Here is a 25558-nt window from a genome sequence, read left to right as displayed (position 1 = left end):
CCACCACCACAAGGGACCTGCTAGAACAAGAAGATTGATAGCCTTGATAGACTGGGATTTATCTGCCTTGCTTTCAGATATCACTCCATCATTGGGGCTTTTCAGCAAATACTTGAACTGTTTCAGCTTTGTGTAGTTAGACTGTAGGGATCCTGCCTCTCCCCAACACACTTGTTGTTAATCCCTGCTGGGATTCTCACTAGGAAAGGGAATGCTAAATCATGCATATGGGATTATGCATGATGTGGAAGGAGGTAAATGGATAACAAGGACTGCCGGAGCAATAAATAGCAGGCACTGGCAATCCAGCAAATAAACACAAGGGCAGATATTAGGGGATTGGATGAAGGGGCTTGGACAAAATCACAGATGCTCTGATGAGTCAGTTGCATGTCAGCCAGGATCCAAATCTTCATCTTCCATTTCTCAGCTCAGTACTTTTCCCCACTGAGCTTCCTGGAAAGTCACTGATTACAACCTGTGAACATTGTTAATGGATTTGATGTAATCCTTCCTGCTTTGTCTCTCAGGTATTATTCCTCTAGTAAGGCTTGGACCCTTCACATGTGAAATGCATAGCCCCTTTGTGCATACTGTCTCCTAAGTAAGCTGGTTGCCTAGGTGTGTCCTTCTAGGCTTGTGCTAGCTACAGTTCTGGGGTCTACACTAATATGGGCACTATGTTGTGCTTGTGTCTGACAGGTAAAATCTGTGGTGGAATTAGGTGTTGTCATAGAGGTGTTCTGCTATTACTATGGGTGATTCCTGCCATGTATGGTTCCTGCCAGGATGTGTGGGCACCATGAGCATGCCACATTATGATTTCTCACTGTCAGTGATGTTGATGTGGATACTACTGGAAGGCCTGTCAGTGTTGCTGCTTTCTCTGTAGTTACAGTTACAGTTTTGCTATTGTCTTTGCTGCTAAGAGTGCACAGATTCTGGATTACACAATGCTGGTGTTCATGTTTGTTGACCAAATGGGGGGCATAGATTTGCTCTGATAAACAGACTTGGGCAGGCCCACTGTGACACTGTGTGTGACATACCCTGGGTCCAACAGCATGTGAAAACTTTATAGATCCTCAAGAGCTAAATCACTGCACACACTTGGAGTCTATGGAGTTTGAACTTGCATTTTTATCACCATTTCAAGCAAAGCCACTTTTGGAAGCATGTCAGCAATCAATACTTTATTAACCACTACTGGATTATCTTTAATTCTGTGTTAGTAGATGACGTCTCTACTTTTCAGATAGAAAGCAGAGAGGCCAGTGCTATTTTTGACCTTCTGTGTCCTCCCATGTTATGATACAATAAGAATTCCCACTTAGATAGGCTTTCATTTGAAGCAGTACAAGTACCACTGGTTGAGAAACACTGCGCTAAGGAAAAGCTTGTGACATCATGATTAGTCCATTTTTTTTTGCACCAATACCAATGTGTACACTGTTCCAAGAAACTTGTAACCTTTAAAGTTTGTGTTTTGTAGACCATTATTTAAACAAAATTACAAAAATGGAAAAATTACACAGCATGCCTAAATGGCATATGTCTGTGGCCCCCAAATTCTCCCAGGGTTCGGGAGCCACAGTAAGTTGTTGCAGGGGAGGGTGCAATGCAGTGATGCAATCCTCAGGATCGCGCCACTGCCAGATGCACAAGGGGCTTTCCCTTGCTTCCTGGAAGGAGCAGGGAGCCCCGTGGAAGCCTCTGCAAGACTCCCTAAGCAGAATCTAAAAATAACTATATAACTAAAAATAACTAAATAACCCACTTCCAGATTTGCAATCACAAACCGGAAGTGGGTGCCATAGTTACTTTTAGACTGCTGCTTGGGGAGCCATGTGGAGGCTTCTGTTTGGCTCCCTGCACACCCAGGAGGCTGCAACTCCTTATGGTAAGTAAAAGAAAGCCCCTTGCGCCTCTGGCAGTGGTGCGATCCTGGGGTTAGTGTGGTTGCATTCCCCCCTCCCTGCTCTCCTCTTATAGGGGCAAAGTCAGAGGTCCTCAGGCTGGGGCATCGCAACACCCCAGTTTGAAAACCTCTGGCATATGTAATTAAGGCATCAGAATATGTGAAATTGGGCAAACTAACTTTCTGCTTCAGGCAACAGCATAACTAAGTGGGAATTCTTATTGTATCATAATGTGGGGGGGACATAAAAGGTCCATAAAAGGGGGGCATAAAATAGTGCTGGCCTGTAGCATTTTGGTGCTACTTGAGGAGCAGCCTGAGATGCTGCGTTGGTGTGGCAGAAAAGCCATGGCAAGAATTAGACAACAGACACAGGTTTCAGAGAGGTTGAAAGTGCTGGAAGCAGGAGCAAGAATGAAATCAAGGGAGAAGTGAAGTCTCCCAGCTCCTGACCCAGCTTTTTATTAAGTCTCAAAACACATGATATAAGGTTACGTAGTTGGGAAATTTCCACAAGGATGCTACCTTTCATACCAGCTGTCTACTAGCTAGTTCTAGCTTAACCGCAAACACATTCCTAGATAAGATTCTCCTTCCTTGCATTCTGCTGCTCACAGGCACAGAGTTCAATGACCCAACATATTTTCAAGGGCAGCTGAGTGTGCCCAAACTGCGCAGGTGTGCCTGACTTGTCCTTGATGCCAAATATGCTAAGACATCTTACCTCAGTGCCTGGGCATGTAAATACTACACTGGCCTCTCTCCTTTCTACCTTCTATTCAGAAAGGAGAGAAGTTGTCTACTAAAACAGAATTAAAGACAATCCAGTAGTGGTTGATAAAGTATTGATTGCTGACATGCTTCTCATAGTGGTTTTGTATGAAATGAAAACCAAAAGTGGTTTTGTTTGTACCACTGGTGGTACTCGCAGTGGTGTCTGGTAGTACCCACAGGACCCCCAGACCCTTGCTTCCTGGCTGCAAGACCAGCAGTGCAACATGCCAAACAGCAGTAGGAGGCTCAGCTTGACGAGCAGAGCTCCAGTGCTTTTCATGTGCTCAGAAAAGCCCTTCCACCTGTCCTGAGCCTTTTACCAGTGCTTGTCACATTGCATCTAGCCTTCTAATCTGGAAGTAACTGGTAATGACATAATCACAAGTTGCTTCCAGTAGTACTTCCAATAGGTGGACCATGCAAAGTGGTATGGCAGGAGGGGGAAGGAACCTTGAGAAATGCTGCCTTAGAGCTTTCCTTACATAGGAGTAAGTTCAAATGAATTTAAAGGACTTATTTCTGAGTAGACATGCATAGGATTATGCTGTTAATGTGGAAGGTTTTCCCATCAAAGGATCATCTCTGTTACACAGATCATCCCTTAGATTATGAGAAATGTACTACCTGGATACCATTATTAGGAAAACAGGCACATATTTTTGTGGGAATGCATTCTGAAGAGACAATGCAGGACTAACTCCAAGACTTTTAGCTGTGCTGAATTCCCAGTAAAATCTTGGTGCTGAAACAGAATTTGGCTCTTAAGAGTTTGGATGCAAAACTAACCTTTTCTTGAACCTCTCTGGAGGGAATAATATATTGCAACAATAACCCTTTGTGTACTAGTGTACTGTTTTTAAACTGGAACTGACAATTGCAGATGTGCACAAGAGATACTGGAGTCTCAGTGAAATGGTTTATTTCTGGTTCATTTCAAAGGCAATACAAAGAACAGGAGAGTTATAAATGCACATGTACAGGTGGGGCCTCAATATCCACGGAGGATCTGTTCTTGGACCCCCTACAGATACCAAAAATTGCAGATAATCAAACCTGCAATTTTTGGTCCCATAAGCCCTCTGAAGGGGACTGGAGCTGTGCTTCAGTCCCCTCCAGAGGGCTTTCTGAAGTGGGCCAGAGGATTTTCTGAAAGCCTGCTTTCATCTGCCCACTATGGGCTTCAGAAACCTCCAGGGGCTTCCTCTGATCTCAGAATGCCTTATATGGCATAAAAGCATCACTTCTGGTTTCCCGAGGGAAACTGGAAGTGGCGTTTTTTGGCTAAAACAGCCATTCTGAAGCCCGCAGAGGCTGCGGACAGACATGTACTGCCTCTGCGGGCTTCAGAAAGAGGTGGAGGTGACCAGAGTACAGTTTTGATCACCTTCGGAGGGCTCAGGTGGGGCCAAATCTGGCTCCACACAGATAAGGGGGACCCATGTTGAACCTGATCTGCGGGTTCAGATTCTGTAGATACAGATGCCCCACCTATATATTTGCTTTGAGAATTATGGAAGCCTTTATCCCAAGATAGAATACTATTTCACACTCTCTCCCAAGTGATAGCTTTAAGATAGCTTTATAGCATCAGTTTCATTTGGGGGGGGGGGGAAGAGTAGTGAAGATGTTAGGTGGTGACTTTTTAATAATCTGATTCTTTACACATACTTTTGCAATTAACAAATGTGCAGTATTATTGGAGAGTGAAAGCAGACACTGAGGAGCAAGAGTGAGTACCAGAGCAACATTAGCCCTCTCCTCACAAGTTCAGATAATTTATCAACCAGCCACATCCAAACTCCCTTGAAAATGTTGAACTTATTTGTTTGTTTTATCTTCCCCACTAAATAACTGCTAGCCCATTTTTGTGGTGAAGACTGCAGGGTTTTCCAATTTTTTCTCACCATAGAGGCTAGAAACCTAGAAAATAAAAGCTGGGATCAGGGCCAACCCAGGGTTTCTTGCTGCAGCAGAAAATTTAAATGTTTTCACCACTATTCTTATGTCTTAGTGATAACATATCAAATGATCAAAACTTGATTGGGATACTGTAGTTTTAATTAATAGTTTTATTATAACGGTGAAAAAAGTTCCATAGCATTAATCTAGAGATTCTTTTCTTACTTTTGTTTTAAAAGTCAGTAACTTAGGGCCTGATCCTATCCAACTTTCCAACACCGCTGCAGCCACAATGCAGTCCTCCACATTAGTTATGCTGTGCGTTGATATACCACCCTCTGATTCAAAAGGATCTCCTCTATGGAGAACTCGTGCAAGGAAAGCGCCCTACAGGTAGACCACAGCTGCGATACAAGGACACCTGCAAGAGGGATCTGAAGGCCTTAGGGATGGACCTCAACAAGTGGGAAACCCTGGCCTCTGAGCGGCCCGCTTGGAGGCAGGCTGTGCAGCATGGCCTTTCCCAGTTTGAAGAGACACTTTGCCAACAGTCTGAGGCTAAGAGGCAAAGAAGGAAGGCCCATAGCCAGGGAGACAGACCAGGGACAGACTGCACTTGCTCCCGGTGTGGAAGGGATTGTCACTCCCGGATTGGCCTTTTCAGCCACACTAGACGCTGTGCCAGAACCACCTTTCAGAGCGCAATACCATAGTCTTTCGAGACTGAAGGTTGCCAATAAGTACTGACTCCAGAAGCAGAGACCATGCACTCTCTCCCCCTTGCAGTCATTTAAATAGCTGCAGAGGAGAAGCCCTTTGGTCCTGGCACTCTCCCAGGGCAATCCTAATTGGGTAGGTGGGTTTGCCGCCTTAGCTGCTGAGGTTGCCTCTGGCTGGCCGTGACCTGCTGGATTCTGGGTCCAGTGCTGTGTCTGGGAAGGCACACTGCCCTGTGCTTAGTGTGGCTCTCCTACTTTTGTGTCGGGAAGTGCTGGGAAGCTGAGATGGCCATGTGGCCGCGTGGTGCCCATAGGCGGTTTTCAGCCACCTCTCCTCTGCCCCCACCCTTCCCTGAATCTCTGTGGAGCAGCAGCGAGCCAGGCCAGCTTCCAGGCTCTCCTTCTGCGGCTGTCCTAGCAAGGCTCCAGCAGCAGGGGGCGCAGGGTCCCTTCTCCTCCAGCCTTGACCTTCTCTGCTGCGCCCGCCCCGGCCCTCCCCCTCCGGCTCTTGCGAGAGCAGCTGGCTGTCCTTGCGCGCCTCTTCCAGCGCTCGGGGGTCGTTTCGCAAGCCCGGGTCAAGGACGGGCGCGCCGAGACTCGCTGCTGAGCTGCACTCGGGTCTCTTTCCGGGCTCGTTTCAGGCTCCTAGCTGAACGGGAGGGAAGGGACCAAGGAAGGAGGAGGGGGGCGGCTCTGCTCTGGGCTATGCCCAGCAAACGCAGCTCAGGCAAGAGAAGGAGAGGCCCCTGGAAGAGGCGGGCAGCATCCCTTGAGCAGGGCGGGCGAGCGGGAGCAGCCACTCTCCGCCGTGGAGCCCGAGAGCCTCTTTGGAAAGCTCACTTTCAGGGGGAAAGGAGACTTTTCCCGGGTCTCCGCTCTTGGGGTTCAAGACCTCCTGCTCCCTCCCTGCAGTGTGGTGCTTCTTGCTAGCCCGAATGTGCAGACTTCTTACAGCCCAAGCCTATCCACACTTACCTGGAAGTAAGCCCCATTGACTACAATGGGACTTGCTTCAGAGTAGACATGCCTAGGATTGGGCTGTTAGACGCCTTCTGGGTGCCTCCGTGCATCAGCTCCGAGAGAGCAAGTGCCGGGGTGGTGCGAAGGCACTTCCTTGGAAGTCAAGAGCCTGCCAGCTCTCCTCAACTTCGCCAGCCTTCCCCTCTCCGGCTCCTTCTCCTCCTTCCCTCTCTCCAAGACCCCTGGGCGGACACATGCCCCCGCAGTCCCCGGGCGCTCCCTCGGGGTTCCCACCACCGTCGCCTCTCTTCTTCCCGCGCCTGGCGCACAGAAAGGGGTGCAAACTTGCCTTGGCCCGGAGAGCCTCAGCTCCCCCCCAGCAACTGCCTTTGTGGTTTGGGGGTCGGCGCAGGACAGCCCCAGGGGCGCGAGGAGGGCTCTCCCGAGTCCCAAATGCTGCCAACTTGCAGTGTCGTTCACCTCCTGGCTGCCCCCTCGAGGATGCATCCACGTGCGGGGAAAGGGCAGGTGGAGGAGCGAGGCTCTCCAAGCCCGGTCCCCCTCCGGCCAAGAGTCCGGGGGTCTAGGGGGCGTTGCTGGGTGGGGGGCAGCGGCTGCGCTCTGGGGGGCCTGCACTTTCCTGCCACCGGGGCCAGCCTGGACGCGGAGGCGGGTCGAGTTTCAGGCACCAGAATAGCGGCTCGGGAAGGGATGCGGCGGGACATCCTCAGGCTCTCCGAGCATTCGTGCAGATCAGGTGTCCGCGGAGAGACGGTGGGGAACTCGGTCCGCGCCCGGCGTCGCTGCTTCGCCTCTCCGTTTCCACAACACACCGCCCTGTTGATCCATCTGCTAACACCAGTTAAGGCTGTGCAAAAACGGCGGCTTAGGGTGGGTGTCCTCGGCCCGCACCGCTCCCCTCGGAGTCGCTGCCTGAGTCTAGAGAGCACAAGCCTATGTCTACTCAGAAGTAAGTCCCATTGTGTCCAATGGGGCTTACTCCCAGAAAAGTGTGTATACTGTGTTTCTCAAACAGTGGGTCAGGACCCACTAGGTGGGTCGCGAGACAATTTCAGGTGGGTCCCCGTTCATTTCAGTGGGGTTTTTTTAGTTTTAATATACTGTATTAGATTTGATGCTACCATTATATGTTGCTGCATTTGGGAAATGTTACACACCTGTGCTTTGAACAGGCTACTATGTATATGCTTTTAACAATGATAGTCAATGGAACTTACTCCTGGATAAATGTGAGTAGGATTGTTAAAAACTTTCCTACTTGATGATGTCACTTCTGGTCATGACATCACTTCTGGTGGGTCCCAACAGATTCTCGTTCTAAAAAGTGGGTCCCGGTGCTATAAGTTTGACAACTGGCTGCACCTGGGGTGCTGTGGCTGAACCCCACTCCCCAGAACTGAACGCACTCTGAGCCTGGCTTCGCAACCCCAGGTGGTGTTTCTGGAACATGTGAAAGCTCCATAAGGGTAGAATTTCCCTTTTTTAATGATATCAAAAGTTTAACTGGTGCGCAGAGCGCCCTTCCCCGCACCGTTGAGTAATTTAAAGCCCAATCCTATGCACGTCTACTCAGAAGTAAATCCCATTATAAGTCAATGAATCTTACTCCCAGGTAAGTGTGGATAGGATTGCAGCCTTAGGCTGATATCCTATGCACACTTTCCTGAGAGTAAGCTCCACGGAATGTCCACGGAGTAAGCTCCACGGACTTACTTTAAGTAGACAAGTTTAGGATTGTTCCCTTAGAGCCCAATCCTAGCTACATCTACTCGGAAGTAAATCCCATTATAGTCTGGTAAGTGTGGATTGGATTGCAGCCTTACACAGGTTGTTCGCACCCACTGAATAAACCCAGGGGTGATGGTCCCTCAGCCCCTGCAGCTCTTTTTGTTACTCCGGGCACGCCCGATCCCGTGCGTGTTTACCCCGACGTGAGCCCCGCAGAGTTGGGGGGGGTGGGAGCTTCCTTCCAATGTAGTCAGGGTGCAAGAGCTTTTGGGTGCCAAAGTGTGTCACTTTCTTTTCGATGTCTCCGACGGCAGAACCACGCAGTCATCACGACCCTTACTTGGGAGTAAGTCCCGCTGAATTGCGTGGGGCTTATTTCCCGCTGAATGTGCAGAGACGGTGTTAAGAAATGGGCACTTTTCCTGGGAAGCTGCGCTGCGTTCGGAGTTCTAAGGGGCTTCAGAGCCCAACCCTAGGCATGTCTACTCAGAAGCAAGTCCCATTGAATTCAACGGGGCATTGAATTGAATGGGACTTACTCCCAGGAGAGTAGGCGTAGCATTGCAGCTTCAAAGTTACTCCCAAGAGGAGCTGGCTAGGGATCCCCCCCCCCAAACCTTACCAAATCGTGCACAGAGAAGCCGGGGAGCCTCACTCACTCCCATCCAAAGGGCCGCCAGATCCGGAGCAGCCCCCCACCCTTCGCCACCCCTCGGAGTGGAGCTGTTTGCAAAACGCCGGGGCTGGAATTTAACCCCTCGGAACTCGGGTGGACCAAGCCCAAACCTCGCCAGCACACATTCACCGGCTTGCTGCGGAGGAGGATCGAGACCCTCAGAGCCCAGTCCGATGCCTGTCTGTTCAGAAATAAGTCCCATGATAGCCGATGGCGCTTGCTCCCAGGAAAGCGTGCATAGGATTGCAGCCTCAGCCGCGTGTCTGCCTGGCTGGGGCTGCAATCCTACCCACACTTACTTACTGGAGACTATAATGGGGCTTACTTCTGAGTAGACAGGCATAAGATTGGGGAGAAGCACCTTGCTAGGTGGCGTGTCCCCTGCCTGGTGGCAGCTGTAGCTGGGACGGAGCTGGGTCCTTGCTGTGCCCGCCAGTGGACGGCCAACGCCTCCCAAATACTTTTCAGGGAGGATGCGGGAGGGGAGCGGTCTCTGGGGTGGTGACCCCGTAGGGCAGCGTGGTCCTGCTGCCGGTCTTGGGGCAGTGGGAATGGAAGACTCCGGGCAAAGATTCATTCCGCTGACCCTCCGCACCAACCACAGCCAGTTGTCCCTCCGTCCTAAACAGGCGCCGCTGGCGTGGGGTGCACTCTGTGGACACAGGCTGCGAGCCTATGCCCACTTTCCTGGGAGTAAGCACCTTTGACTCTAATAGGACTTGCTTCTGAGTAGACCTGCAGAGGATTGGGCTCAGAGACCGGGAGCTTGGCAAAGCGTGAGCGCGATTTGCAGTCGGATTTCTTGCGCGTCTGAGAAGCCGGGTGTCCTAAACAGTCCGAGGCAAGAGCAACTTGTGCTGAACGAAATTTTACAGCATCCGTGGAACGCCGTGCAAGCGCACGAGCCCTGCGAGCCTAGGGCGCAAGCCTAGGTGCGTTTACTCAGAAGTAAGTCCCATTGTGTTTGATGGCGCTTGCTCTCAGGAAAGAAAGATTGCAGCCCCAATCCCTCCTTTCTAGATAGCACCAGGAGTCCAGATCCTTGGGGTTTACTCCTGAGTAAACGCATTTAAGGCCAGGCTGGAATCCTAAACAAGCTCCCGTCTCATCCTAAAGGCGCTTTATAGGAAGGACGCCCCTGTTCAGTTCTGTGGCGTTGATATCAGCTCAGTGTGTTTAGGATTGCAGCCTTACAAATAAATCCCATTATAATCGATGGGCTTTCTTCTATGTTTAGAAGGGGGGGATGCGTCCCGCCGCCATCCTAATTCAGCATATTTACTCGGTAGTAAATCCCACCTCTAAATGCATGGAAGGATACGAGTTCATATGGAAGCATCTGAAAACGCCAGAACTTCTTTGGAATTAAATTTTCGTAGGATCAGGTTGTGATCGCGTTGAGAGCGCGGGGTCCGGGTCTAAGGCTACAGTCCTACCCACGCTTTCCTGGGAGTAAGCCCCACTGACTATATGGGACTTACTTCTGAGTAGACGTGCCTAGGATTGGGCTCTAAGTGGGCCAGGCACAAGGCTATGTTGATGTTATTGGCTCCTTTGATCCTCGTCTCTCCCTAATCGATATTTCTATGGAATCGTTCGGAATGGTTCCTAGCAGCGAACACAAATCCGTAATTGCACGTTGAGTGTGTGAGTGAGAGAGAGTGAGAGAGAAGTTGTGTGTAACAAATACAGAAATGATGCACTAGGCAGAGAAAACTGTTGACACGCTTTTTTACCTTGCAATTTATTGCCGTGTGTAGCATGTGGGGGGGGAGCCAAGGTGGGGTTGCTGGGGTGGGGGGGAGCCCAATTTACTGGAAATATTTAATTGAATGACATTTACTGGCTAGATTGGATGGGGATGAGGAGGAGGGAGGGAGGCAGAGAAGCCCAGGGGAGCTGAAGATGTTGGCTAAGAATGGTTCCGTTTTCTGACGGAGTGGTCTGCAGAGATGAAGCCCCCCAAGCGCTGCTCAGCCCCATCCACCACCCCCCTTTCGAAGCACAGCACTGGCTGTGCTTCAGGGATTGATGTTGCTCGAGGTCAAGTTAGGTGAAAAAGCAACCAACTCACCATCCCTTCTGTGACCAACTCCCCCCATCCACCCCGTCGATTCTCGTGCCCCTCCGCGCCTCCCCTACGAAATGTGGGGAGCCAGCGGGGCTGTTTCCTCCAGCGGGTCGCTGGACAGGCAAAACGACCACTCCTCACCTGGGTCTGGGAAGAGGGGAGGAGGCGGAGGGGAACGTTTTGTTGGGGCTAAAAAAAAGGCCTCCCCCCTCGCCTCAGCAACTGGAATGGGCACCCTGGAAGCTGTGCTGGGCGGACTGCGCTGGGCACTGCTGTGGAGAAAGGCAGGCTGGCGGCAGAGGTGCCACCGCCCCCCTTCCTCCGACCTTGAGGAGCATCTCCGCGCACAGGCTGACGCGTGGAGGGGTGGTGGGACTCTCAGGCCATGGAGACCCGGGAGGGAGGGAGGGAAGCGTCGTCAGAGAGTCACCGACTGGTCCTTTCCAGAGTGGCAGCTTGGATCTGGTTCATGGAGAGAGGAGGGCAAACTCAGAAGCCCAGGCTGGGCCCTCAATGATGCCCTCCGAACCAGTGGAAAGTGACCGCCCCGCTGCTGTGAGAGCGATCCTAGGCTGCAATCCTGTGCTCATTTTCCTGAGAGTAAGCCCCATTGACTTAGTAACATGCATAGGATTGGTTGCAATCCTAAACGCACTTACCTGGAAGCGAGCCCCATTGATAATAATGTGACTTCTGAGTAGACATGCATAGGATTGGGCTCCTAGTAAGCATGTTTGTTTGGAGGCCACACTCTCTGGAAGCCCCCACCGACGCTCTCTTCCAAGGAAAGGCCTCTGGAGAGCCGAATCCGAAGCATCTTTAGTAACTGCAAACCCGCTTCTCTCTCTCGATCTTAGTGAGCACTGAGTTCAGTGGCACTTACTTCGGAGTAAACATGGAGTAAATATCAGACGGGGCTACTGATGACCGACCCCTCCCCCCGACGCCCGAGAAGTGCCAACAAGGGTTCCAACAAGGGAGCCAACAAGGGTTCACACACCCAGACTGACTGACCGCTCTTCGGCTCAAGTTCAGCGAGACTTACCTGAAAATGAGGCCCCCGGAATAAAGGGGACGGGCACTGACTTCCCAGTGAAGATGCTTCGGGTGGGGAAGCTAGAAAATGGGGCTGGAGGGGGGAGGAAGGAGATCCTTCCGAGGGGCACATTTCTTTGCAAGGCAATGGCTTTCGGAGAAGGAAGGGAAGCCCCAAGTCCTGCTACCTTAGGCGGAAAAGAAGCGCAGCCTCACCCCCCATCCAGCACCTCTAGGGCAGGACCCAGTCTTCCTTTGCAAGGGGGTCACCTCGAAGTCGACTGAGTCGTGGGAGGAGGAGACCTGGAAAAGAGGAATCGGAGGCAAGCCGCAGGACTGCGATCCAAACGAGCCCACCTCCTCCCAGTCAAGCCCACCACCAGTGCCACCCCCACTGCTCTGGTGGTTTCTTTTGTGTATTATTGTGGTGGTTGTTGTATTAGCCCCTTGCCCAAGAGAGCATCTTCGATCCCATCTAGAAACAGCCTGCAGCGGAAAATGGAGGGGGGGGAGAGATAGAATAGAAGGGGCTGATCAATGCCCCCCACCCCGCGGGGGGGGGGAAGCTCCCTGTACAGGAAGCGATGCGCAGCCACGGGGATGCTGGCGGGTTGCGCCTGGCTGAAGAGCCCTTGCAAATTTCCCAAGAAACTTTGCCCCCCCTTTCTTGCTCCACCAACCCGCCTGCCTTCTCTCCCCACTTTCCTTCCTTCTCCTTCTGGCACCCCCATCCCCCTCTGGGCTGTGGGAGGGGAGACCCGCCTGCACCCCCCTTTCCAGGAGAGGGCACCCCCCTTCCACCGCTCCAGGCTCTCCCCCCGCGTCGTCTCAGCCCGGCTGGCGGGAACGTGCCTGTCTCGCTGGTGTCTTGTTGCCTCTTCGCACCCAGACCCAGACACAACTTCAGGGAAAACGAAAACAAAACCCCAGCCCGCTTTTCCCACGCGGCGTCTGCGCCCCCCTCCTGCCCCCACACGGCCTGTTCTTCGTGGGGTGTGACTCAGCCCCCGGGGGGGCACTTTTCAGCCCCCCCCTCCAGTGGGGGAAAAGAACTGCTAGAGGCTTACTACAACGATCCGTGTCGCAGAAACCGGGAACCGGGGGGGGGGTCCTCTTTTTCTGCCCCCCGCGGCACCGGCTTCCCACGGTCCGTGGCTCTCCGCCGTGGCAGTGCCCAGGGCTGTCCAGCGATTTGCACCCGGCTGTAGCCAGGTGCCCCCTCCCCACTCTGTCGGAAACTTCAGAGAGCAGAGGGACTGGAGGCAGAAGTTACTTTGCAGGGGCTCCAGCTTCGCCTCCCACCCGGTTTCCACTCCAGGCTCCTGTTGCGGGTGAGGGGGCGGGGGGCTTGCGCGGAATTGCTCCAAAGAGCAACCTACCAGACTTGGGGTGTGTGTGTGTGTGTAGTGGGGGGGGGCAGGACTGACATCCTTCGCCAGCACCCCCCACTTCATTTGCCACTTCCAGTCATTCCGGTTCAAAACAAACAAGGGGGAATAGCCTACGGGGCACTTCTCCTGTGTGGGCCTTGTGGGCCCCCCATTGCTCTGGGGCTGGACAGTTCACTGACAGTTCCCCTATCCGTCCCACATCCCTCTCGAAAACTGCAATCCTCAACAACTCCGCAGCCCCAATCCATCCTATGTACGTTGACTCGGAAGTAAGGCCGACGTAAGTGTTCCTCAGTGCTTACTCGCAGAAGTAAGCCCTGCGCAAAGGAAGCAAACCTCGCGGAGTGGCTGCCCAGGGAGCCGGGCTGCTGGAGGACGTCCTGTGGAGACCCCAAGACAAATCACTGCGGGGTCTGGCGGCCTGGAAAAGACAGCCAGAGCTGGGGGGGGGGCTTCGTGGGGGTGGCCTCTTTTGTTGGACGGCGAAGGTGCCCTGAGCTGAGTTGGTCCTTCCAAAGAGTTTGGTCGGAAGAGATGGGGGGTGCATGGCAGAGTCACAGCCAGAGGTGCACTTGAGGTGTAAAGTGTGTGCGTGGGGGGGGGGGGGGGTTGTGTCAGAATTAACACACATACACACACACAGAGCACAGTGAGGCTACTGAAGGGAGGAGTTTAGCTCCGATGCACCCCAAAGTGCTGCGTTTTAAAGCCAGCCTCGCCAAAGACCAGCATTAGGCAGCTGGCCGCCCCCCGAGTCCGAAGTGGGGCAGCTCCCTTGCCCCCAGGAAGGAACCATGCCCTTGCCAGCCGCGGGAGAGCGACGGCCAGAAGGACAATGGGACTGAGAGTCCAAGTGCGCCCGGAGGAGGAGGAGGAGGAAGAAGAAGAAGAAGAAGGAAAGGAGGAGGAGGAGGAGGAAAGGGCTACTGCTACCTGCTCCTCAGCCGAAGCTGCCACCGCCGCCTCTCGCCCTCCTGGCGCCCCTATGGGGAGGGAGAAAGGCCTCCGCCCGCCGGAAGAATTCCCTGGGGCTCCAGCCGTGTCCTTTGGCACCGTGGGGGGCTTGGGGGGCCACCGCCAGCCTCCTCCCAGCTCCTGCTGAGCCGGCCCCTTCCTTCTCGAGTCGGACACTGCCCCCTCCCCAAGCGTCCCCAATGGAAGCGACTCCCTACAGGGCCCAGCTGTACCCACAGGCAGGAGGGTCTCCAGTCCCGAGCCTGGTGTCCTTCGGGACCGCTCCTCTCTTCCTGGGGGCGGGATCGGGCTCCCTGCTTGTGTCACCCAGGGGACAGGTGAGTGCTGCCTTTTCGTTACTAGCCTGCATCCTCCGCATCACACCTGAGCTTGCCCGGGCCCGCTGGAAGAAGACATCGCCTCCCGGCCAGCCCAGACCGACGGATGCTCTTCCCTCCCACACACCACACACCTCCTGCAGCCTGCATAGCACAGCAGCATCACCTCTGGCTCTGAACCATGGCCGGTGCAGACCTCTCCCTGACTGCATTCCCTCTTCCCTCTCCTCCCCACCCACCCCCACACGCCCATGCGCTGCTGCCACCGTTTATTGATGCTAGGTTTCTGGCAACAGAAATACCAGTTCCAGGAGGCTGATCAAATAACAAAGAGCTCGCAATCTGAGCTCTCCTTGGTATCTTGGTGGTAGCATGCAATTGCTATAGAGGGTGGGGGCTGGGGGGCAGAAACTCATGGGAAGGGCTTCAAGGGACTGGTGAGTGGGGGCTCAGGGTTCCCTAAGAATCATGGTCAGTACTGCACCTTGGTGGCCCTGAGTGTAAGAAAGGCAAGAAATGCCATTCTCCCTCCCTTTAGAGGCAGGCAGCATCTGCAAAGTGCCATGAATTATTAGGGGAGATCAAATCCATGCAACAGATTCAGAGAAGTCACCCTTCTTTCCCTAGAATGGTGGAGACCTGCAGCAGCATCCTTGAGACTGCTTGAGACAGGGAGAGTGGCCATTTAACTTAGGGCACAATCCTATCCCCTTATGTCAGTGCTTTCCAGCACTGGCATAGTGGTGCCAATGGGACATGTGCTGCATCCTGCAGTTGGGTGTGACTCACGGAGGCCTCCTCAAATTAAGGGAATGTTTGTTCCCTTATCTCAGAGCTGCACTGCCCTTATGTCAGTGCTGGAAAGCACTGACATAAGGGGTTAGGATTGCGCCCTTAGAGCCCAATCCTATGCCTCTCTACTCAGAGGTATGTTCCATTATAGTCAATGGGGTTACTCCCAGGTACGGGTGGATAGGATTGCAGCCTTAGGCAGGAGTAGCCTTTTTTTCTTCTTCTTCTTAGTCAGGACCTGTGCTCACAGCTTGCACTGATCTGCAACCATTGCAGTATTTTAAAGGCACTGCAGGCTTGCTGAGGTTGCCAAGTTCCCAGCCAAGTTCTGCTTGGCTGCAGCAGCAGCAGCTCTCTGAATAGTGTGCAATGCAGACAGCAAGCAAGCAAGTGATACAAAAAGTCATGTTCTCCTATAGAATCGGCAGTCTGCCTGCAGGAGGAGGAAGGAAGAAGGGAGGGGGTAGGAACCAAACAAACAGGAAAACACAAACAGCTGAGGGGTGTGCATGGAAACAGAGCCCTTGGTGCCAGCAGCCTGTTCCTTTCACATGTCTGCAGGAACAAGCCCTTTTGTGATAACATCCCCTGCCACATTTGCATCTGCTCCTGAGACACTGGCATGTTTGGCAGCTTTTGGGCAGCAGGTGTCAGGCAGGAAGAGGGAGAAACTCCCAGAGACCAATAAAACTGCCCAACACAGTGGTTCCCAAAGCTAGAAAGGCTTTTGCCTTCTGCAAGAGCTCCAGCAACTGCCTCCATTTGGAGTGCGGGTCAGGAGAGTGTCTTTATCCAACAGTTGAAGAGATGTTTGGCTTTTCAGGAATGAAAACAGAGGAAGGTGGCTGTCTCTTTGGAAGTGGTGCCGCTGGCCCCATGCTCTACAGGGTGGCATTCTGCAGAGCCTGAACACAGAGGAAACCAAGGCCTCTGGATTCAGGCCTAGGGTGTTGCTATGGTCTGGATCAAGGAACTAAGTTCTGTCTCCTGGTTAGCAAATCGTTCTTCCTGTTGTGGTCTTTGGCATTCACTTTTTTCCTGGACTGTTGGCCTACCTGAAGTGAATGGTCTCTACAATCAATGAGAATTTTGTTGCAGGAAGCAATGTGTCATTAAGCCTGGCAGCAACACTTAATAATCTGGCTGACTGTGGATATATTTGTTTGGATTGGGCTGTTTGCTAAGAAAAGTAAAATTAGAAGGTATTGTGTAGTGTGCGTGACTGAAGGCAGTGCCTTTTGCTGCTCTTAAATTCAAGATGACTTTTGTTTTCACATGGTGCAGGATATTGATAACTTCTAGTAACTTATGTGCATCAGCAGTGCATACCCACTGTGGCATATCACAGACTATATAACTTATTCTGAAAAAGGGTAGCTGAGCGTTCTTGTTTACAGATTGTTCTGAAACACAAATTTCGACACTGATACAAAATGCACTCAAGGGGCTATTGAAAGAGGAAGGCTTTAAGTCCTAAATGCAAAATCAGTCCAATCACTACTTAGTGTGCATTCATTCCTTTGCTGCTCAGGTGGTTATTGCTACACTAGTATAATCTTTTTATTTATTTATTTATTTATTTATTTATTTATTTATTTATTTATTGGCAATAACTTTTATAGCCATGGGAAAAAAGGGAAAAAAAGAAAATCCGACCACTTCTCAAAAATATTTTATTTTAAATATTTTGACTGAAACAGTTTTAATAGTCATGCTGAGAGAGAGAGAGATTGTATAGGGCATCTGATAGTGTAGGAATTTCAATTTTTAATTGAATTCTAGGCCAATATCAACCATTTTAGTAGCCTTTTAATTATTTTTCCAAAACTGAGAAAATAATAATCTTACATAGCATGTAAGATAAAAATTCAGAACCTTTCAAAAGTGGCATTCATTCACATCTAAGATTCTCTGCAGAGAAAAGCTGTGCTAAGCAATGTGCAAGAACAAAGAGAACTAAATAACTTCCAGAAATGATGTTAACTTCCAGCTTTTAGACATTATATATGTTTGCTTTGTGTTTTCATAAAATATTTTGGGACATCTTCTCCATCTCTCCTCACAGAAGTTATTTTCATCCATTTTTCCCTGGGTAAATTTCCCTTTCTAAAAATATGACTAGCAGCACGATTGTGGACATGTCTACTCTAAAGTAAGTTCAATTGTGTTCAATGGGGTTAACGCCCAGGAAAATATGCATCTAATTTACCAGGGAGTAAATTACCCCATTAATTTATTTCTGAATAAATGTGTATAGAATTGAGCTGTAACTATCAGAATCCCTCTCCACCCTCCTCATACTAAGTCTGTTTTCATCTGTCGCAGTGGAGATAGCTTTCCTTGGCCTGGCCTGACCTTTGACTACTGGTTCTGACCTCTCATTCCGACTGACATTCACTGTGCAGGCTACTTGGTGGTAATAAGACACAGCAAATGCAGCTCATCATGTGACAGGATTGTTAATGCATTAGCCAGTCTCTTTGTGTGTACCAAATGCTGTTATTAAGATTGCATCAACTTGTTTTCACCTGCTTAGTTCTTTCTGAAAATGTGGCCTGTGGTTCTGACATATCTTATGTCAGATTATGATGATTTTGACTCTAGCAAATTCATCTGAGCACAGGCTGCAATGAAGGCAATTTAGGAGATGCTGGACATTATAATAAAAACAAATAAAATGATACTTAAAGCCCAAGCCTATCCTCCCCCCCCTTTGGTGCAGCTGCACCAAAAATGGGTGTGCTGTATTGAGGGGGGGGGCAGGATGGATCATGAAGCTTCAGCAGAGAAAGGAGATTTAAATCCCCTTATCCCTATGTAAGCATCCTGACCTGCAGTGGATCTTCTAGGACCTGTGCCAACAATTTTGCTACTGCAGCTCCAAGGAGTGAAAAGGGGTGGGGAGGCCACTGCTGGAGGGGATAGGGTGCATGCTTTTGGTGCTGAATCCACCTCTCCCACAGCCTTCATACCTTAGCCCCTCCCTGCCCTCTCTTGACCCCTCCTGTTCTTGGCCATTGCCTTACCTGCTTTGGTGGGTGTAGGCAATTCCGATGATGGTCCTGGAGTGTTGCAACTTCGGAGTGTTGCAACCTTGCTCCTAAAATGGCCACTGACGGAGCACTGTGTGCTCCATCGGCAACCATTTTGTGGCAACGGAAGTGCCTTCTACTGTTGTGAGGGGCTCTGCGTGCCTGTGGTGGTTCAATCATCAATAGGATTGGTCAATTAGAATATTAGAGTGTCTTGGGACACATTGTCCTGGAAGGTTTCATATACAAGCCTGTTTCTTTGTCCTTGTGATAGAAGTAAATATTCTGATTCAATATCTGTGATCCACTTTGAGGTTACTGTGAGATAAACAGCATGTATAATCCCTAGGTGGATTACCCTATATGATGAACTGTTGGACAGTTTACCCAGCACCATGAACGGCAGGAGACTTAGGGCCTTTGTCTGACTAAGACTCTAGTTGAGGCCCATGTTCATGTCTGTATAAAGGAGGACAGAGAAGTAAAAATCAACTGTCACGTGGAGATAATAGGATTTGCAGTTTTACATGAAGAAAACAGGGAGACAAAATAATTGTCACTTGTGTGGTTTTTCTGCCTCTTTCCTTGTTTTCTCACATGAAATCTTGGTTTATCATTGCCTTGGTCACCTGATGATGACAAAATGTTGCCAGGTCAAGGCAATTTTAAAAATACCAATTTTTTTCTTCCTGTCCTATCCATGTCCATGGAAAATGAGGACATTTATACAGTTCCTTTTAATACTCCTCCACAATAGTTTATTTAATCATATAGTTGTCTGAAATAATATCAACATTGCTATTCTAAATGATAGGGAATTGCTGGGAAAAATAAACAACTCTGCTATAACTGTATTATTTAATATGGACTGTGGTAGAAGATATACATAGTTTTTAAAAACTAAGAAGGTTTCAAAGCCATGTTCTAGCCCCTAAATGTCTTATTCCAACTTAAAAAAAAAGAATGTGATCCTTGACCTCACAACATTATATCCACAAGAGTCTTGCTACTCTTGTAGCCCTGTCCTTACCAACATTTCATACACAATGTTGCTGCAGTGCAGCCCTGAAGTAAGGGAACAAATATTCCCTTACTTAGAGGAGGCCTCTGTGACTGCCCTCTCACCACAGAATACAGTGTGCACCCCATTGTCACCACTGCATTGGTACTAGGAAGTTGGTTAGTATTGGGCTATTAAAAGGGAAGTATCGGCTTAGACTGATTTGTTGTGACATATATGGGCTGAACCTCTGTAGTTTTAACTTGCAATCATTTTTAACTCATTTGTCTCTTTTTCACTCCTAATTATTTCCTATATGGATTTCAATGTAATGTATTCAAAATGACACCTTGAGATGGTTAGCAGGAAAGTGCTAGAGCTGGTTCTAGTACCTAGGAACATATGGCAGAATAATGTGTGTGTGCGCGCGCGCAGGTTGGGGAGAGAAGGAACTGTCAACCAGGTATTGAGCAATAGGAGTAACTGAATGTCATGTGAGATCAAAGTAACCTAGAAGGTACAAATGTATTTTGTAAATTCCAAAACCATGGTGTACATTTGTATGTGGCACTAAGATTCCCAATGACTGTTAACAGCTAAGTTCTAAGAATAAAATATTGTAACTGATTAACATTACAAAAGGCTTTTTGTTTTGTTTTAGAGAATTTTCTAAAGTGTTTGTTCTTCCTTAAAAAACAACTATGCAACCCAAAATAAATGAAAAATACTATTTCTGTTGCCAGTTGGCATTATAGAATATTACAACCCAGCTCTTGAAAACATCAAGAATGTGTTTAATTGAATAGAGTTATAAGGGATAGAACAAAAGTGATAAAAATGGGTGATACAAGAAATCCCTCTTAGCAAAAGATATTTCTGTTAAGCACCTGTGATAATGCTTGCAGGTAGCTGCATGGCCACGAGTGTGATTCCAGCAAAAAATCTATCGTTTCGAGAGTTTGCTCTTTCAGTTTGATAGTAAGTTTCTTGTAGTAAGTACTGCTCTCATTTTGGACAATTGAATTTATTAAAATAGCTAGGGGTTGTGTAGCATAGTATATTTCATTGAGAGTGAAAGACTGCAAACTTGGATTCAGTAGATAATTTACTCTCATAAAACCTAAGGGAGTAAGTTTTTTAATGAATACAGTACAAAATCAATAACATGACTATCATAAATTTAATTGCAAATTTCAAGAAATTAGTCTACCTTGGTCCAAATCAAACTTCATTCTTCTTAGTATGGCAAATTGAATGTTGAATCTTATACACATTTGAGCAGTTCCATTGAATTCAATGGGATTTCTAACTGAGCAGACATAGGATTGCACTATTGCAATGTGCACTGCACTGAGCCATGTGTTGATCTTGTTGTTTAATATTTGATTTCACTCTATACCCCTGCTTGTTCAGCTAAAATGAGTGTCACAGATTTTCAAGGCTTCTCTCACCAGAATGTAACCTTGATGCCAGAATTAGGGTCATGACCTGATGCTGAGATTACATGGGTTCCCCCCCCCCCAAAAAACCCAGGTCCTTAGTAAAATGATACATGAAATATTTGAACCCAGGTTTATCGGCTTGCGTAGCTATTATAGGATTGCAACAGCAAAACTTTTTCTTTAAGGTGATCAGTTCATACAGCAGTTTACTGCCTTGCTAGGCCTGTTATGCAGGAACATAACATGCATATCATGGTCACTACTGTTTTCTTCTTTGCCTCACAGGGTCTTCATCTACTGAGGTTTCAAACTTTTTTAGGCAAAGTCTAAAATTCCTGTAATGTATTTGCAGTCATTTTAATAAAGTGTGTTATATAATGTGCAGCATTCTTGGTCCCTGGCTTGTTAACTTCTATAAACCAGAAACAATAGCAAGTTCCCCCTGGCATGGAAAAAGGCATGCTAACTAGATAATTGACTGGATGCTATGTAGTTTGCAAAGTCCATGGCACAGTCTGCCTGAGTAATCACTTTCCCCAAACAAAGCATATGCAAACAATGTACAGTTGAGATTTTTTTTTCTATTGAAGATATTTTTAACCTATCAAACAGAAAAAATAAAATAAAATCCAAGCAGTATTCACAGCATTTCAAGCTGCTTTTGTCCCCCCATCCAGGTTTTGCCAGTTTTGTGGTCATTTTAACAGTAAATAATTTTAGAACTCTAGTTTAAATTAGGAACCAACAATTTGAATTGTAACCTTTCATACTGCATTAATTTATCCTAGCATTGCAGAAATAGTTTTCAATAATCTAAAAATTAAAACTTTTAAAAATAATAAAGTACTTAGCCAGTTTAGTGTTAAGTCTAAAGTGTCTGCATTTACTGCTATTGACCTAATGCCCTAGTAATCTGGATATTCTGTATTCTTGCTTACAGTATTATTATTATTATTATTATTATTATTATTATTATTATTAACAGTATTTATATACCGCTTTTCAACAAAAAGTTCACAAAGCGGTTTTCAGAGAAAAATCAAATAACTAATAGCTCCCTGTCGCAATAGGGCTCACAATCTAAAAAGATGCAAAAGAACACCAGCAGGTAGTCACTAGAAAAGACACTGCTGGGGTGAGGAGGGCCAGTTACTCTTCCCTTGCTAAAAAAAGAGGAGCACCCACTTGAAAAAGTGCCTCTTACTCAGTTAGCAGAGTATTATTATTTGGCAGTTTTAAAAGGAGCAAGTGAAGCCATTGATGTCTGTTCAACAATTATGTAGACGGAAAGCCTTTTCATACTGTGAGATTAAAGTGATTATTCAAGTGTGCATTAAGATTGAACTTAAATATTTATCACTTCAAATATTCACAATATGAAAAGGAATTATGTATTTTCCATCATCATTGTTGTACCATTTTATTTCCTTTTAAAGTATTGAAATGAATACCCCAGACATGAACAAATCAGTATTTTTCTTTCCATCTTTCTTCCATTTCACCCCTCCTTTTGGCTTTGTACTGTGATGATTTTTCCTGAAGAGGAAATATATATCTTTCATTCAAAAAAAATAAATAAATAGGGGCACCAAGATAGTTTAGCAATAAAGCTGTTTGTTTCTGGTGAATAAAAGCCCAATCTAACTATATCTGTTCAGAAGTAAGTCCCATTATAGTCAATGGGGCTTACATCCAGGAAAGAGTGGGAAGGATTGTAGCCTAAAGGCTATTCAATTTTCCAGTGCTGGTTCAGCTTTGCCAATGGGACATGCGCTGCATCCTGTGGTGGTGGGATAGTCACAGAAGACTCCTCAAGGTATGGAAACATTTGTTCCTTTACCTCAAGGCTGCATTACGGCTGCACTGATGCCAGAAGGTGGGATAGGATTGGGCCTCAGTCTCATTATACTGAGTGAGGCTTCCTCCCAGATAAGTGTAGATAGGATTGCAGCCTAAGATAGGTTTACAGCCTCTTACTGAACACAACGGACTTACTTCTGAGTAACATAAATAACATTGTTTTCAAACACCTTTGCTTAGTAAAAAAATATTAAATGCTAGACTGCTAGAAAGGACAAAACATTTAAAAAGTTTGCTTTTAAAATTTGGATGCTGTTTTCCGCTGTCTCCAAAGTTAACAACATAAATGAAGTGGCAGTTTCCAAAAGCGCAGCAGCTGTAATCGAAATCGGTGTATTTTCTCGAGGAGCCTAATTCTGTATTCCTAGCACATCTGACATTTCCATTAACTTTTTTTTTTAAAAGACTGATAGGGGTCAGGTACTAGTTTTATGAATGCTAACATGGTGCCATAGATCACTTAAACAAGAAATTACCAACAAAAATGTTGTGCCAAAAAAAGAAAAGAAAGAAAGAAACATAGTTTGGGAGATTTTTGTTATTTTCCTTCAGTTATCTTTTAGGACTACAGTATGCATTGCTCTGTTATTAAATGAACTGGGTTTTTAGTGAAAGAAAAACTTTTTTTTTTCTCCCCAAAGCAATTTTGGAATCCTGTTTTATTTTATTTTATTATGATCTGTGTATTTACATCTTTAGCACTTGAAAGACTGCATAATCAGCACAGTTCTGCAGACAGACACACACACAAACACACACACACTTTTGTTTAAGAAACTGCACAGACTACTTTGACATGCGCTGATTTCAGGGTCTCTGACCTGTCTGGAACTGCATACTTTATTGCGGGTGCCCCCCCTGGCTCCTCTTCCGCTCATTGGCTACTTGGAAATGAATATGCAAATCGCGCCCCCCGCCTTCCCCCCTCTTTTCTTTCTTAGTGTTTCATGCAGCCGCCAGGCGGAAGCGAAGAGCCGCGCTTCCCACGGGTGCGGAGGGAGAGAAGGGGAATGGAATGGGGAGGGAAGGCAGCTTGAGAGTGGGCGGTGCTTAAGGGGAAGCCGCCGCCGCCGCCCTGGCCAATTGGAACGAGGTGGAAAGAGGCCAAGTACGCAGCTCAGAGCTTGCAGAGCCAGCTTATTCTGCAGAGCCAGACCCGCGAGGGGGGGAAAGGGAAGGGAGAAAGAGCAGCAGCCGCAGCAACACACACACATATATGCATAGAGACCAGCCCTGCTCCAAAAAAAAGGGCTCAGCCTTTCCTGGACCGCGTTCAAGTCAGCAACCACAACCTACTCTTCAGCCTTGCAACTCAAAGAGGAAGGAAGATTGGAGAAGAGGAAAAGGAGGAGGAGGAGGAGGAGGAGGAGGCGGGGGGGGCACTCACCGCCTGCAGACTTTTTGCCTTTGCTGCTTCCACCCCCAACACCTCCTCCAGCCAAGATTTTTTCTTTCTTTCTTTCTGATTGCCTTAAAAACAAAAGCAAAAAAAAAAAAAAGCTTGAACAAATAATATTCTTTCTCTTTCTCTTATATATCTATTTGTCTATCTATACATTAAAAAAAAAAGCAAAGACAGAAGGGCACTCTTGGAAATCTAAACCAAAAAACAAAACCACACCGCGTCCTTGAGAAACGCATACATGTGTTATAGCTGAGAAATGTGAAGCCAGCGCTCCCGTGTTGTGTTACAGAATTCAGGATCCCATAGGTTTAATGCAATACAGTACAATGGTATGTGGCATTGGGAAAAAAAAAAGATACGGGTGTGTTTTGTATTTTTCTCTCTTTTTGCTTTTGTAACTTGCTTGTTGGCTTTTCTTTCCCCCCCCCCTCCACTTCCCTCTCTTGATTGTGTTTTTGGCTTATCCAAGTAGACGACCACCCTCCCCCTCCGCATCAATGCTACTATCGTTTCTGATTTTACAGGATGAGCTATAAGTGGTGGATTGTTCATATTTTGCTCCCTCCTTTTCCTTCCCCCCCCCCTTTTTTGGCAGCTTTTGTATGTGGGCCACACTTTTCTACCAGGAAACAGTTGATGGAAGTTTGAATCCAAAACTGCTGAACTTGGTACATTTCCTGCTTCCAACTTTCTCCCCTCCCCCTTTACTATGGCTTGCAATTATCAGTGAAACATTGAAAAGGTGGATTTAAAACGCTGATTTGATAGATTTGCATCTCTGTGGTCAGTTTCTTTTTTTTTCATGTGACTGTTGTAGATTTTCCTTTCATTCCTTTTGCTGTTTGGGGTGTGCTTGCAATCTGAATGTATTTTCTAACTAATGTATGCAGAGATTGTTTCTTGCATAGTTTTTGAGGAAATGCATTTATGTTCTGTTTGCTAGCTAGTTAATATATCTCAGCACATTAACAGTGTGTGTGTCATGATACTAAAGTACAGGGTGTTTGCTTTTCACCTCTGAAATAGTAATTTTAGTGAAGTTACATATGCGTTTTGTGGCTGCTTATTTTTTTTCTTTCCAGCTTTGCACGCCTTAGTATTTTGCTGGGAAATAGTACATTTTCTTTTATGCTATAATTTCTATTCTCTGGGCATGTGTGTCTGCTCTGCCCGCTTGTCCTCTTTTTGCCTGTGTGTCTGGGCCGCACTTTAATGCACAATATCCCATCTATTAAGTTGTGGTTGAATGCTGAGTGTGTGAGGAGTTGGCAGCTCTGGTTGAAGGGGGCGGGGAAGCTAGTTCGACTTTGACACAAGATGCCGATGTGGCGTGATGTGAATTATTATTAGCGCTGCAACATAGCCATCTCCTCCTCCTCCTGCTGGAAAGGGCTGCCATTGAACTTGAGACGGGACAGTCAAGATCTCCAAGTTTATCCCCCCTCCCTGCTCAGTACAGTAGCTGGCAGAGAAAAGGCGCCAAAATACACAAGATTAACTCTAACTTTCTTTGAAGTGACCCTGAGCTTCTGCCCATGTAACT

General features: G+C 47.9%; 1 protein-coding gene across 8 annotated transcripts in view; it reads left to right on the top strand.

Annotated features, from left to right (window-relative positions):
- The first annotated feature begins 1846 nt into the window (after positions 1-1846).
- The window catches only part of NFIB (nuclear factor I B), a 265788-nt gene continuing 242076 nt past the window's right edge, over positions 1847-25558 (top strand). For 2 of the 8 annotated variants that reach the window (XM_066617102.1, XM_066617101.1), the window contains exon 1: positions 13975-14484. In XM_066617102.1, the coding sequence (XP_066473199.1) occupies positions 14347-14484 (138 nt within the window). In that variant the 5' untranslated portion in view covers positions 13975-14346. Of the gene's footprint in view, positions 1901-13969; positions 14485-24175; positions 24345-25558 lie in introns of those variants that run through there. The other 6 variants (XM_066617107.1, XM_066617110.1, XM_066617108.1 and 3 more) reach the window with 6 other exon arrangements.

The sequence above is a fragment of the Tiliqua scincoides genome, chromosome 2, assembly GCF_035046505.1.
Source record: "Tiliqua scincoides isolate rTilSci1 chromosome 2, rTilSci1.hap2, whole genome shotgun sequence".
Classification (NCBI taxonomy): domain Eukaryota; kingdom Metazoa; phylum Chordata; class Lepidosauria; order Squamata; family Scincidae; genus Tiliqua; species Tiliqua scincoides.
Note: the sequence above shows the minus strand (reverse complement) of the source record. Positions and strands in the feature narration are given on the sequence as shown.